Here is a 15,093-nt window from a genome sequence, read left to right as displayed (position 1 = left end):
AGCGGAACGCGGCTCTCCCTCCTCCCGCGGTCCGGGGTTAGTTCATTTAAGTTCAAAGCGGAGTAGCAATCCCCGGGAAAGCTGCTAGCGGCGGGCGGGCGCGCCCCCTCCTCTCGGCCGGGCGGAGGATCCGGCGCCCGGCGGACTTTCGCCCGAGGTGGGAAGTGCTTGCGAGGAGCCGGGGCCGGAGACTGGAGCCTCCGCTCCCGGTGTGTGTCTCTCTAAAAGCCGCAGCGCCCTCAGCCCCCCGCCCGCCTCCCCGGAGATGGATGACTTGTCAGACAAAGGCAATAGATTCCGACACTCTCTGATTCGCCAGCGCGCCGAGCCGAGCGCGGCCAGGAGAGGAGAGGAGAGGAGAGAGGAGAGAGAGAGGAGGGCCGGGCCGGCGGCGCTCGGCGCGGGGGGGCTGCCGCCTGTGGGACCCGGCGGCGGGGGAGCCCCGGCCCGGAGCGCCCCGGGCTGGCGTGTGCGGGAGGGGACGGACACCCCGCTTTGTTGTCACTTGCGCCTCTGAAGCTTCGGCTCCCTTATTTAACACACGCACACACGCCCGCACACACGGCTCGACGGTTTCGTCTCCTTTCTCACGCCCCGCTCTTTTTTAACGGAGGCTTAACTCGGGGTGAAGCGGGAGGGGGAGATTCGATACACGTTGAGGATTCCACGGTGAGAGCTTAAAGTGAGAGACGGGCGGGGAGATACAGGGAGAAAGGAGGTGAAGGAGGGAGAGAAAGGAAAGGGAGAAGGAGACAGAAAGAGGAGAGAGACCAAGAGAGGAAGACATCAAGAAAAAAAAAAAAAAGAAAGAAAAATAAATGGAAGCTAGAGAGATCGAGAGAGAGAAAAAGAGAAAGAAAGAAAGAGAGGGAAAGAGAGAGAGAAAGCAAAGAAGCAAGAGCTTCTTGCACCTTTCCGAACCAATGGGTTGGGCCCATTTTAGTCATTGCAAAGTTTCACCTCACACGCATTTGGGGAAATAATAGAAACCCCAGTTTCCACAGCTCTTCTGCTTTTATCCCCCTTTTTTCAATGCCAGAATGAGATTTTTAAATTAATTCACAAAAAAGTCTGCGGCTAAATTGGGCTGGCTTTGACCTGGCAGCGCGACAGAGCGCGCCGCAGGAACGCCTCTTTAGGGCAATAACCGGGGGGGAAAAGACAAGGTTGAAGTTGCTGTGAGCTCAGTTTTGATTTTCACTCTGCAAGTTTATCATAACCTGAAATGTACTTTCTTCTCCTCTTTTTCTCCTTCATCCTTTCCCATCCCTCTGCTCATCTGTCACGAAGTAGCCCCTTTGTTTTTTAACTGCTTTAAGTAAAGAATCTCGGAGAGATCTTTATGAAATATTTTCCACTGTCTCATAAATCATTTTGGCACTTCAGCTGATGTTTTATCTTTCTCTGCCCCCGCTCCACTCTTTTTCTCTTGTGTGGGGGAAAAAAAAAAAAAAAGAAAAAGAAAAAAGAAAAAAAAAGACACCAGATTTTTTTTGGTTTTGACATAACCGGCGGTGAAGTGCGAAGCCGAGGAGGTCCCGGCCCCGGGGCTACCGGCGGGCTCGCAGCACCCCTGGCGGGGTGGGCGGTTTCCCAGGGGAACGGGGGCTCCCCGCTGCCCGGTGAGGAGCGCTGCTCGCTGCCGCCCGGCTGGAAAAGGCGCCCGCCCGCCCCCCAGCCCCGGGCAACTCCTGACAAGTTTCCGAGAGTCTGCTGCGCGGGCGGCCGGGCCGAGGCTGCTCCCCGGGCCGGCGATGCTGCCCGGGCCACCCCGGCCGCGCTCCTTTATGAGCCTCTCCCCTCCCCCGCGGGCGGCCGGGCAGGGCGGGGGGCGGCCGGGCGCAGGTGCGGAGCGGCGCCGCTCCCCGCCGCGGCCCCTAGATGGCGCCCTCCGGTCGGCTTGGGCGCGGGGAAGGGGCGGTGGCGGCGGAGCCGCGATCCCGGGCCCCGACCCCTGCCCACCTGCCGGCGGGGACACCGGGTCCCCCCAGGGACTGGTCGCCACCGCTATTAATCCCCGTCGCCACCCTGCCCTGTCTTTGGCTGGAAACGCTCCCTTCGTAACTCTCCTCCGTCCCTTCTCGTCTTCCAGCCGTTCCCCCTCTGCTCCCTCTCTCCCACCCCGAGCAGCGCCGGCCGGGACGGGCTCGGTCCAGGCTGTAGGAACGCCGTCCCTCGGCGTTGCATCTGCCTCCCTGAACTGCCCCATCCTCGCGGCTCCAGGGAGATCCCTCATCGCCTCCTGCCCTGTGCCGTCATTGACACTTCGGGAGTTCGTTTCTTCTCCCACAGAGATGCTCTGGGCCTTTATAACTGCTGATTGTGCGGTGGGGAGAGAACAGTTCGGTGGTGGGCCGGGACGAAACCCGAACCTCCTCCCGAAAATATGTTTTGCCATAGTTTCCTCGCTCTCTGTTACCGTTTCCCCATCTCACTGAGCAGAAAAGCAGGAATGAGAGACTCGTGGAATACACAAAGTGAGCACTCTGCGAGACGAAGCTTGAGTCCCACGGCGTGGAGGCAGCCGGTGTAAACGGGGGAGCCCCGAGCCTCGTAAAACAAGACTGCTTTCTCGGGAAAGGAAGGGAGAAAGGAAGGAGACGGCAGAAATGGAAGGAAAAAAATAAATTAAAGAAGAGGAAAAATAAGATAAAAGAAGGAAAAAGCTCTGAGCCTGCTGTCCCCTTCCCCCACCCCACATACAGCAAAATCACCTGGTGCCCCTTCCCACACCAGACTTCCTGGAAGAACTGCTTTGTCAACATTTAAATCCGCCGAACAATTTCTGTCTGCTTTGATTAAAAACACTGTCCGGTCCCCGCGGCCCGGGCATGGCCGTGTGCCCTACGGGACCGGACCAGGCCGAGGCAGCGGTCCCCTTCCCACTCCCACGGCATCGCACGGATCTCTTCAACCTATTCCTACTTCACCAGGCCACGGCTGGTTTTTTTTCACTGCTTTTTCTTTTTTCTTTTCTCTTTTCTTTTCTTTTCTTTTCTTTTCTTTTCTTTTCTTTTCTTTTATTTTCTTTTCTTTTCTTTTCTTTTCTTTTCTTTTCTTTTCTTTTCTTTTCTCTCTTCTCTTCTCTTCTCTTCTCTTCTCTTCTCTTCTCTTCTCTTCTCTTCTCTTCTCTTCTCTTCTCTTCTCTTCCTTTTCCCCATTTATTTTATTTCTTTTTCTCAAAGAGAAGCTGAGGATCTCCCTCTTCTTCACTACCCCCCCCCCCAAGCTTGAAACATTTACACTTCAAAAGAGGCGCCCGCCTCCCTGCGGAAATTTCAAGAAAAATAAACTTTGTGGGTAGTTGCGGCGATAGTTATCTTTCGATCTGCTTCATTAGCCGTCTTTCTCCAGCTGATCAAGCCTAAATCTTCTCCATTGATCCTGTTTCCCACCCCCGGCTCCAATACACACGTATGCGAAGGCCCTGCCAGCTCCCCTCCGAAATCCTCGTTTCCCCGTGCTTCCTTGGCTCTCCCGCTTGCCGAGCTCGCCTTGGCCCTGGAAGCGGGTTAAACAAACGCTGCTCTCGGCAGCCGCCCCCTCTCCTCCGCTGCCAGCCTGGGAAGGGCACTCCGCCTGGGAACAATAGGGGTCGAGCGGCTGGGGGACCCCCTTGGAAAAGTCAGGCCTGGAGCAAAACTGTTGTGTCTGCGATTGTCGTTGTCTCCAGAGCCAGGACTTGCGCCCACGTTGGCTCCCAGTTTTCTATGGGTCTGTCGCTGATTGCACAGGGAACCAGTTAAAGGCGACCTATGGCTAGCGGAACGGCGTGCTGCAGGGGCAGAAGTTTGGGATTTATACCACCCCGAGATGCCGCCAACTCCTCGGCTCAGCACACCGCCCGTCTGCTCCCCTTGCCAAGCGAACGAGTGCTCTCAGCCTAAGTGTTGGTAGTTCGGAGGTGGTTTAGCTCTACCCTTAATATTCCCAGCACAACATTTACCAATTTACAGGATAAATGTGCGCTGACCAGCTGTATGTATTTTTCTGACCTGCGACAACTTCCTCGTGTGGGGAAGTCGAGGGCAAAATCCCTGGCTGTGAAATGATAGAGAAAAAAGAAAGAGCCCAAGGATGTGAGCGTTTAAAGGAAGGAGTCAGCATGTATATTTGAGAGGGTTCTTCAAGGAAAGAGGCGATTTGAGAAAAACCTTCCTGGGAAAAAATTGGGGTGCTTCGTCTGAGGACAGAGTGATTTCCGGCCCAAGAAGGCATCCCGCTGCCTCTCCCCAGCCAACACCCAGGGGAAAGGGGTGTCCAGACCAGGGATCACTTCTTTGCTGTAGGGGTGCTGGGGGCCTGATCTTCCCCGAGGGGGGAGAAGGCGATGAGGCAGGGCCAAGGTGCCGAGTAACAGCGTGGAGATGGAGTGGGATCAAAATGCCTGGGAGAATTTACCCGGGCCCTGTAGGGTAACGGGAGGCAGACAGGGCCCTGCCGCCTCTCCTCGCCCCCCTAAGCCGCCCTGCCAGGAACCCCGAGATTGCTCTTGGTGGCCGAGTTTAACAAATAAAGACAAAGTTAGGTTTTAAAAGACCAATTAATAAGAAAGAGAGCATGAAAAGAATAAAAGACCCCCATCCTTCCCCTCCCCCTGTGCTTCCGAGCCCCTCTCCCCCTCTGCTTCTCTCTCTCCCCTTCTAAGCACCTCTGGTCACGTTGGAGGATGAGTTTTTGGAGAGCTTCTGGTACAATATGGAGCACCACGGGCTGCAATTTCACACTCCACAGCACATTCCCCCTAAAGCTACTTTCTTTTTTTTCCCATCTAAGACCCCCTCATGTCTCCCCCTCTCTCTTTCTCTCGCTCTTTTGTGAGCCATGGGTGGGTTGCATGTCTGGGGGACGCCGTTGCCGGCGGACGGGCCCTGCCAGCGGGGCGGGGGCGTGTGTGCGCCGGGGGGGGCGCGCTCCCCCCTCGCCCTGCCTGCTGCTGGCTTTTCCCTTCTCTGCATTTGTTTGCCCTGAATGGTAATAGCCCACGTGTGCTGCTCTTTATTCAGTCACCGACACTTTAACCTCTCCTCTTTACAAGAGAGCGTTTGCCACAAAAACGAGACAAGCCGGAGACCTTTTACAGCCTCATTGAGGGGGGAAGAAAAAAAAAGAAAAGAAAGAAAAAAGAAAGAAAAAAAAAAGAAAGAAAGAGGGGGAAAGCCAACAATGTGAAGAGATACTTGTGCAACAAAGCCGCCTCTTAGCGCACCGGGCCGGCCGGGGCTGGGACGAATGTCGAAGCCTCCGGGGCCACAGATAGATGGGGACAGGGACAGCCTCAGTGCTGACGGCCCGAGCCTGCCCCCTCCCTCCCCAAGCAGGTAGGCAGGGAGCGGGCACACGGCTCCCGGCGCCGGCCTTGGTCCTCGGTCCATTCCCTGCCCCCGGGCCTCGCACCCGGCCCCGCGCTGGGGGGGCCCTGGCTGCAAGCGGGGTGACCGGACCTGGCTCCCAGCGAGGCGGGCATCGCCCCCTTGTCACAATCCCCCTGTCACGTTTCTCTCCTTTTGTCTGTCCTCCCGTACTGGAGCCCCTCCGCTCCTCCTCCTGCTCATTTCTTTGCCCCGAAGCGGCAGAGCTGGAGTGGGGGCTGAGGGCAGAGGGAATCCGTGCTGTTCCTCTGCCCCAAAGGAGCTGGCCCAGATGTGAACCCTCCTGCCCCTCCTCTGATGGGAGGCTGTGGCACTGGCGAGGCCCAGCTGCCCTCTTCCCTTTGCCCTGGGCTGCCGCTGGGGTAGAGGCATGGAAGCCCCCTCTGCTGCCTCCTCCCCCCATGCTAGAGATGTCTTTTTTTTTTTTTTTTTTTTTTTTTTTGTCCTCTAATTTCTCCATAAAACTCTCGATGAGTGAATTAGACGCTTATTAAAGTCTCCTTTTAATCAGCAGTAATGGGAGACCCTCCCTCCCTCTCTATGCCCGTCCAAGGTTAGTTTGCCTCCGGGCCATTTGCAAATGTTAGGATTTACAGTTATCACACGCAAAAACATTTATATAACCCCTAACTATAATACACCCATAAAAACGGGGAGGGAGAGAAAACTGCTGCGGATCAGCGAAAAACCCTATGGCTTGCCCATTAAAGTCCCCGGAAAGGGTAATTCCAGCAGTCAGAGGGGCCAAAGTGTGGTAATGACTGCCTGGGATTCACATCTCCGAAGACGATCGCACAGAGAGACCTGTCGGGGAGAGGGGTGGCTGCTGCGTTCCGCTCCCTCCGCAGGGCCGGCTGGGGAAGTTTGGACAGACTTCTTCGCACATGCATTAGAAAGTGATAAGCAGTACTCGAGACTTTATTTCTTCTTTCTATCTTTCTCTTTTTCTCTCTTTCTCTCCCGCCTCCACTTTCCCTATTTCCTTCCCTCTTTCTTTCCATCTCTCTCTCATTTTCTTCCTTTCTTTCTCTCTCTCTTCCTCTCCTGCCTTTCTCCCCCTTCTCCCTCCCCGTCTTCCTTTCCCTCTCCCCTTCCCCTTTTTCTTTTCTTTCCCAGCCAAGCTGAACTCAGACAATTTCTACACACACACACGAATCCACCTCCCTAGAGAAGGTTGCCCCGGTCGCATTTCTGGCGGTGCTAGCCAAGCCCCTTGGTGATCCCTGCCTCTGCCCCGCTTCCCTCCGCCACGGACGGCTCTCCAGTGCGGGGGGATGCGCCGGGATCCGGGCAGGCTCGTTTCCACAGCTAAACAAAGACTGGAAACGCACCAACAAAGGACTGGCGCGGCCCCTCCGCCCGGTGCGAGCCGCAGGTGAGGGCTGGGGCTTGCCCGGCCGGGTACGGGGGTCCTTGCAAAGCAGAGCTGGAATAGGCAGCGGGGAGGAGGGGCGGGGCGGGGCCGGGGGGGGCCTGCAGGGCTGCGAGAGACACCGGTCGTAAGTTGGTGGGGAAACTTTCTCCCTCCTCCCCTCTTTCTGGGAAATCCGGGCGATTTCAGTTCTCTCTCAGCCTGTCCCCTTTGCACAGAGGGACTCACTCATTCCTTTTCCTTCCCCAGACTGGGAGACGCGAAAGCCCAAGTTCGGCGCCTGATTAAAAAGAGTGGCAGGAAGAGTCATTCCTCCTTAACATCAGCTGTTAATGGCCTCGGAGTTTAGTGCATCCGAGGGGGAAGACGCAGAGCGAGAGGGGGATGGAGTGTGCGGGGAAACGGAGGGGCTGAAAGAAGGGTTTTCTAAGTGTGGAGGATGAAGAAAAGGAGAGATTAAAGGAAGGAAAGAAAGGAAGAATGTTAACTTGAAAAGAGGCACTGGAAGGTGGAGGGGGCGGGGAAGGACTGAACTGTGAGCCAGGGTGAGGGACAGAGTCAAGGAACAACTGTGCGGGCGAGGGAGAGCGGCGCGCAGCAGAGGCGAGAGGACGAGCGGAGCCGGGATGGAGCGAGCTCTTCCGAGTCGCGGAGCGCTTTTCCTAGCTGCCTGTCTTGCCTTCTCTTCTCTTGCACCCTGATCCCTTCCCTCCTTTCTCTCCTCTCTGAGGTTTGCAAACCAAACGTCACCAATCAATACGAACTCCGGCTCTGTGGGTGCGTGTGTGCGTGTGCGTGTCTGTGCGTGTGTGGGCGCGTTTGTTGATCCTGACCTGCTGGACTTCAAAAATCTGCCGCTTCCGACTCCCTCCCAGCCTGTAAGTTCAGAATTACAACCTTCTACATCTATGCAAACTTTTGTTTATCGGAGAATTCCTTTCTCTAGGAGAAATTGTCACCATGTGATCGGCTAATTTCTGACACACTGGGCTTTACCCCTCCCCCAGCGTGGGGAAAAAGTATCTCCCGTGGATCTCTTTGAACTGTGCACAATCCATAACTTTGGCAATGTATATACAGTGTTATTTCTGCAAGGCAGTTTTCCAGTGTTAGGGGAGGTGGTTGAATTCTGCTAAATGGATCCTTTGTGGTGAGTGCAGATTTATGCCCGGTTTTGATTTATAATTAAATTAGCTTCTAATTTGCAATATGTGTGTCTGTGTTTGAAATGTATCTAATCTGTGAAATTGAGGACAGGGGCACTTTAAATGAAAATCTACCTTTCGCCTCAAGGGTTTCTTTATGAAGGGATAGCCGGGAGGGCAGCGTTCAGCAGGAAAGCGGGGCTGTAATTTCCATTAGGAGATGTCAATCAATCCTTCTTTTCAATACATCAATTAATAAATCCGATTGGTGCTGCAGGCTGCTCCCCTCCGGGCACTCTTTCTGGCCGGATGGGGAAGTGTGAGGGAAAGGCAAACTTTGGCAGGGAAGTGAGTCCCCACTGGCAGCTCCCGCCTCTCCGGGCTCTGCGCTGGGCTCCGAGATCAGCCTCAGGCCGGGCGAAGCCGGCGGGACTCTCCCCGTCGGCTCTCGGGGTCTGGCAGAGCTAAATTACCACAACCTGGGGAGACACGACAGGTTTTTTTGCCCCACACTCCGAGCAGAGCCTCGGCGCGGCGGGGGGTGTGTGCACAGGCGGCTGGAGCCGGGCCTGGGACTCCCCCTCTGAGCTGATTTATATTTAGGCTTCACTTACTTAAACACATACACACTCCGCGGTCCATCCCACCCCACGCAGCTCTAACCTGGGCAATAAACATCATCAGTTTGGTTGGTTGTTTTCCAACGGAACCTCATCTCCTAGCTTTCATTTTTCACGATTAAAAAGGGGCCGGGATGGTGGGGAACCCCAGCCTGACAGCTCGCCCGAGCTTTCTCTGCGGTTACCGTGCGCTCCGCACCTACAGATCAGAAGGGAATTGGAGGGGGAAAGGGTATTTCTGTATTACTATTTTTTTAATTATTATTTTAGACGGGCAAATACGGAAATTCCATGTTCTGTCTCTAATTTAGCACTGACACCCACTCTCTTTTCAAGTGGCGCTGGCAGGGCAGCAGCACGTCGCGGCGGTGGCTGCGGGAAGCCCGAGGGAAGGGGTGTCCGATACCCGCCCGGGGAAGGCCGGCCCCGCGGGGATGTGGACAGGGCTGGCGACAGGACAGGGCGGTACCGATGTCCCCTCGTTGGGTCTCTGCCCTTAAAGCTTCACACGTTCAGAAAAAAACCCCGACAAACGACACTAATTCAATGTGTGCTTCTCCCGGCCAGCGCACACAAGGTATTTTATAGAAATTCGGCTAAAAAAAGGATGACTTTTCTGAAACTCCGACAAAAAAAAAAAAAAAAAAGAGCCTCAGAGGGATCGAGAGCATCCTCAAACTACTCCGTAGCCATCATCATCATCAAGCCTGTCCGTTTGATTTAAAAACAGTACGATAGGGAACACGCTGTCACTGAACACTGTCTGCTCAGCCTCCCTTTTTTGTAACCCCTCCACCATACGGCTTTTTACCCTCAGATTTGCGGGCTGCTGTTGTCGGTTTGAGTTTCTCAGCACAAACCTCTTTTGCGTGTCTCCAGTGAGCGGAGAAAGGCTGGGTACACACAGGGCCGCGAATGAGAGAGCACGGGCACCCTGATTGTGCAGGGCTGAACTTCGGGAAGGAAAGAAGTGAAAAGAAGAGAGAGAGATTGAGAGAGAGTCTCCCAGGCAGCTTGATCCCATTAGCTCCGTCCTTGGGTTGCATATTTATACGGTCTAGGAGGTGAACAGATGGACTATCAATTTAATTCCATCTTCAACACCATCAGAGATTGATTTTCTACTCGCTTTTAATTTTGCCATAATTAATTAGATCATTACAACTGTTTTCTATTGATCTCCCTATTTAAACCTCAGATGCAAAGGGACTTCGGCAGATCCTTTAAAAACACAGAAGGGAAAAGGAACAGAGGGGGTTGCAAACTTTCTGGAGTTTTTTTCAGTTTCGACTTAAAAGATTTTCGGTGCAGAACAGCGAAAAAAAGCCGCTGTGGCCTTTTCTTTTAGGAGGCCTTTTTCGTTGCTTTCATATCTTTCCCTTACGTTTTGGTGATTCTTTGTCATATTTAAATGTAATATACAACATATAATGGATTTAATTAGTTCGATTGTGAAAATATGTGTTCTCGCGCGTGTGTGTGTATGCAGATACACACGTATACAACGTATTTAATATTAAGATTTACCCAGGTGGTGTGCATACATTTATATATGGGGAATCTATCGACAGAAAAGAGATGTGGTTTTCTGAAGTGCGGGTGCTTTTATTTGCCCCCCCGTCCGCGTCTCTCTGTTTGTGCACCCGAATCACCGTCTAGACGGGGGTATTTCACCCCGCGACTCCACAGGCAATGACAAAAGAAAACGGGAGCCGCAAGGCTCGGCTGCCGAACCCGCCGGAGCCTTTCTTCCCCAGCCCCCTCCAGCAAACGGCGGGCAGCCGGGGCAGCAGCACGGCTCCGTGCTGGCAGTCGGCAAGGTTTGCAATTTAAACCTCCATTTAGGTTTCTGTCCTTTCCCCGAAAAAATCCTTAATTTACAAGCTCCGTTTCCATACGTAATTTGAAGGAACCGAATGGCGTAATTGTGCTTTTACCGCGATCAGTAGCGCCGGGGAAACCTCTCCTCTCCGGCGGGGTTTGTTTGAAGCTTTGTTTGCAAATCATAAGATTGACGACAGGGAAAGGGGGGCTGGAGGGGGACCCGGGGACCCGTCCGGCGGCGGGGCAGGAGTCGGGGGGCGCGGAGCCAGCTCGGGGGCGACGCTGCCCCGGGCCCGCAGGGACCGACCGGGCGCGGGACTGCCCCTGCACACGGGCACTGAGCTCCAGAAGCAGAAAAGGCCACCGCAGCGAGTTTTACGGGATGGGGAGAGAATCGGTGGGGGAAGAGTTTAAACGATGCCCTAAACTTTCTACGGGAGAGAGGGAATTCTGGGACTGGGGCAAATCGCCAAGAGCGGAGCGGAGCGGGCGGTGGGGGCTCGCACGGGCGGCCCGAGAGCCGGGGGGCGCCGGGGGGGGGACACTGGGCTCGGCACGGCTCTGCCTCGCGTTTGGAGGCTCCGCTGCGTGCCCTCGAGGAGCCCTCACGGTGCACACGGTGGGAAAGCAGCTCTTCGAGGGAGGCTAAAGCCCATTAGGAAAGGGGGACATTTAGCAGGTGCATTGGCAAGTATAAGAGGGGAATCTGGCGAAGGAGGGAGTGTGTGGAGGAGAGCAGAGGCAGGCTGCCTCCTGCCAAAGGAGGGAATTAGGGGTGACGGTCTCATCCCTCCCTGCTGAATATTCAGCGCGCCCCCCCCCCCCGCCTTTACCTGCTCTCCCTGAGCTCTGAGCCATGGCTCCTCTGCCTAATGGCCCGTCTCCCCGGGACGGCTGCAAACCAGGAGATCCGCTGCGGCCTTTTCTTCGCTTCTCTCCTCCCCGCTTGGGTGTCTTGCTTTCCCCCGCTGACTTTCGAGATCTAGGCGCAACCACCCAAAACTAAACGGTTTAGATAACAACACACACACACACACACATCAGAGCCCGCACCCCAAAAAAAAAAAAAAAAAAAAAAAAAAAAAAAATAGCCAGCCACAGAGAAAGAAACGCCGCTCTACTGAGCCGGGACAGGCTAAAAGGAGGGGAAAATAAATAACAATCAAAGCAAATGCAGCGCTGCTGCTTATAAAAGTGGAGAGGGACTCACCTGCCCCAGTGCAGCAGGGCTGTGCAGCCGGGGAGGAAGGGGGCTGGGGGGGTCCTGCGGGGGGGACGCGCCTGGACTTTGAATCTGCTTCCCCTTGCCCCCCTTCCGCAAACTGGCTACCTGTAGGGAAGTCTTGTTGCAACAGCAGATTAATTTGTTGTCTTATTACCATAAAAATGTGCTCGGAGAGAGGCTGGCAGGGAGAGGGGGACGCGGGACAGAGGAGGAACTTCCTCCAAGTTGGGAAGGGAGGCGGTGGGCTCTGGCTGCGGGGGAAGCACCTGGCCTGGGGCGGGAGGGGGGACCCGTGCGGTGGCGCAGCCCCCTCGGCAGCTGGCACCGCTCGGTTCTGGGGTCCGGGCACCCCGTCGATTCCACCGTTTGTTTTGGAGGCGGAGGAGGGCAGCCCTGCGAAGTCTGCCCCCGTGAGCACCTGGCTTTGTGCTTCTGAGAGATTATCTATCTGCCCGTCCTTCCATTTATCTGCCCATTCGTCTCTTCCTTGCTCCTATGGCCGCGTTTCTGTAAAGGCTTCGCGACTGAAAAGAAATAATAAATAATAAATAAAACAAAGCTCTAAAGAAAAGAAGAAAAATTCCTAGTGCTAAAGACATCAGTGAGCGAATATTTTTCTTTCTCTCTTTCTACCCCCCTCTTCCATCTCCCCATTGATTGAAAGTCTCTCTCAGCTCCAACAAGGATTCCCAGGAAAAATGAACCATTCTGCTATCGATTCTTCATTAAAATTACATTTCTGCATTTGCTAAATTGGTTTTAAAAAGCTTCCCATGTTATTATTGTCTTGTCAGAGCCGGCGGTGCTGGGCAAACAGTATTTAAAAGCTTGGGACCTCTCCAAGATGAGGCTGTTGGGGGTTTTGTGTGTGTGTGTGTGTATGTGTTTCTTTTTCTAAAGTGCTTAGGAAAATGTAAACAACGCGGAGTGGCGAAAGGCATGTCCCAGACAAGTGGATCATTGTGAAAATAAAGAAGGTGGAGGGAGTGCTTTCCTTCATAACTCTTAAAAGGCATCGATAGCGGCTTCAAACAAGGGGGGAAAAAGTTTCGTTTTAAATGTTAAAATGAGATTCTACAATTCAATAATGGCACCGATGAGTATTTTTCTAAGACGTCGTCTCCAGCCCGGTCTGCAGGAGCTGCCAGATCTGTCTGGAGAGGTTCCTGAGCCCGCTGCAGCTCGAGCCCTGCAGCCGCACGCTCCCGCCGCTCTGAAACGTGCTTCCAAGGAGAGACGTTTAAATAAGTCCAGCTAACCCTCACACACACACCCCAGATTGCTCCGACCTAGCCCCAACAAACCTCACGGAATCCCCCTCTTCCCTCCCCAAATTGGTGTGGGAAAAACCCAGGAGGGACTCTGGGAGATTTACTTTGAATTCTGCAAATCTCTCTCGAAAGAGCAGGGAAGCAGAAATGTCTTCCTGATGTGTTTATCCCCTAATCAGTTCATTAGTTATAAACAACATGACATTAGAAGTTAGGAGGCAGTTGATATTAATTTTTATTTAACTAGTTGATGTTTAATCCGTCACGCCAGGCTGCTTAGAGAGCTGCCTGACAAACCAGTTAGAACTTCATACACCGCGATGATCGTTCGGGCGCCGGGACAAACAAACGGCGGCGGGGGGGCGAGGGGCAAGGAAACGGAGGGAATGGGGGCGAGAGGGGCAAAGCTGGGAAAGAGGGCAAAGCAGCAAAGGAGGCTGGAAAATTCCCCTCTCCGCGGGAAAAAAAATAACAAGAGGAAAGGAAATACACGCACACAAAAAAGATGTGACTCGGCAGGGAGGGGTGGGGGGGGGAAAGAGCATGGAAAATATCGCCAGGAGCTGAGCCGAGCCGCCCGGGAGAGGGTTCCCGTGGGCGGGAGACACCGGGGCCGCCCGGGAGTCCCCGCTCGGCCGGGAGGTGGCAGGGACGGTGTGGGGCTGGGAGCCGCCGGACAGAGCGGGGGGCGCCGCCGAGTGAGTTCTCCCCTTCATTAAAAGAGGCGCCGGTTAATTATAACGTGGCTGGCCGAGGGAGAACGTGGTGGGGCCGGGGTGGACGGGGAACAGGCTTCTTCGGGCTTCCTGGGGTGTAGCTGTTTCCCTTGGTGCCAAACTGCGACCCTTAACCAAAGAGCATAAGTGCTACCGCAGGTAAAAGGGGTGAGCGATTAAAGGCGGGAGACTCGTGGGTACATTGACGGACACACGCCTCTTCCGACCTTAAAGCCGTGCTGAAGTATCGCCTAACTCGAGTCTAGAATTACAGGCTTTCCTGCTGTAACCTCTCGTTTCTCCCCTTGCAGCAACCTGGCACTCGACAAACGGGTGTAGGGTGCCTGTTTGGCTGCACACCATATTTATAGGCGTGAATCTCTGGTCTTTACTCACCTACCCTGCCAGCATGTGGGATATCCCCTCACCTTTTCTCTCGAGGTGACCACCGTGCCTTATCCCAACACCTCCCTCTTCTGCGGCGGGACCTCAGCGCTTCTTCCCCCGTGTGAACGCTACTGTGCCCCCTTCGTGTGCCCTTTCATTCAGCACCGTTCAGAATGCATTAATGTGAGCTATTAGAATTGCATCCTCGTGTATTTCACAATTAAAGCACTTCTTGGCGAACCAGGAAAACCCTCGGCAATGGCTCGGTGCATTGCTTGCCCTGGACACCCGTTCCTCCGTGCGTCCGCAGCCGGGCGGCTCTGACTAAAGGAAAAGTATTCCTGCCTGCGACCCATATTTTAATATCAATTTCCATATTAATCAATCACCCCATCTATCTGCTGGATAAAGGAAATAGTTCACATTCCGAAGAAAATTGCCTGCTTTCCTGCAGTTAATAGTTAACTCCGGAATAGAATGTTCCCAGGGAAATGGGGCGGTAGTGGGAGCGCGTCTCCGCGGGCTCCCAGCGAGCACCGGCCGCCTCTGCACCGGCTGCGGGAGGGCGAGTGGGCAGAACCCCCCGGAGATCCGCGGCCCCTCCGCTGCGGGCGCGGGGCTCCGGCTGCCCGCGCGCTTAGGCAAGAAACCGGGAGTGAGTGTTTTAAGGAATAAACTCCTAATGGGGACGTGGGATGCAAGAGGGGGGCGGACTCTTTCCCCATAGACTGAGACATGAAGTGACTGCAACAGGTAACTGGACAGGCACCAGCGACAGGGAGGATTTTCCGTGGGAAGGGGAGATGCACACAGCTTGGCCTAAGGGTGTCGTAAGGAAATGGGAGCTTATTCCTTTGCCCGCCATCTCCTCTCCCTTTACCTGAGGCAGGGTGTACTCCGAGGGATAGAGAGACCCTAGGGAGGGGGACCTGCTGAGGAACCTGTGCGGGATCTGGAGGGGCAGAGGCGAGGCTCGGGGCGCTCCCTGGGTTCCACAGACGAGCCCAGCGCAGACCCGGCCCCTTCCCAAGAGTTTCGGGGCGACCTCAGAGCTGCAGCGATGACCCTGTCACTGCCGCTGTGCCCTGTACGTTTGCCGTAGTGCCGGGCCGGCCACCTGGTGCCTTTTAGCCCGGACGGTGAAACTGAGGAGGAACACGG

The 15,093-nt window shown here is 54.7% G+C and overlaps 1 protein-coding gene across 1 annotated transcript in view; it reads right to left on the bottom strand.

Moving 5' to 3' along the window:
- The window catches only part of PAX2 (paired box 2), a 100,735-nt gene extending 88,578 nt beyond the window's left edge, over positions 1 to 12,157 (bottom strand). Inside the window, 2 exon segments of the mRNA XM_054072324.1 lie at positions 11,167 to 11,315; positions 11,544 to 12,157. Coding sequence (XP_053928299.1) covers positions 11,167 to 11,191 — 25 coding nt within the window. The 5' untranslated portion in view covers positions 11,192 to 11,315; positions 11,544 to 12,157.
- Between the last annotated feature and the right edge of the window lie 2,936 nt (positions 12,158 to 15,093).

Source organism: Cuculus canorus, chromosome 7 (assembly GCF_017976375.1).
Source record: "Cuculus canorus isolate bCucCan1 chromosome 7, bCucCan1.pri, whole genome shotgun sequence".
Lineage (NCBI taxonomy): Eukaryota > Metazoa > Chordata > Aves > Cuculiformes > Cuculidae > Cuculus > Cuculus canorus.
This window is presented reverse-complemented; position numbering and strand designations above follow the sequence as displayed.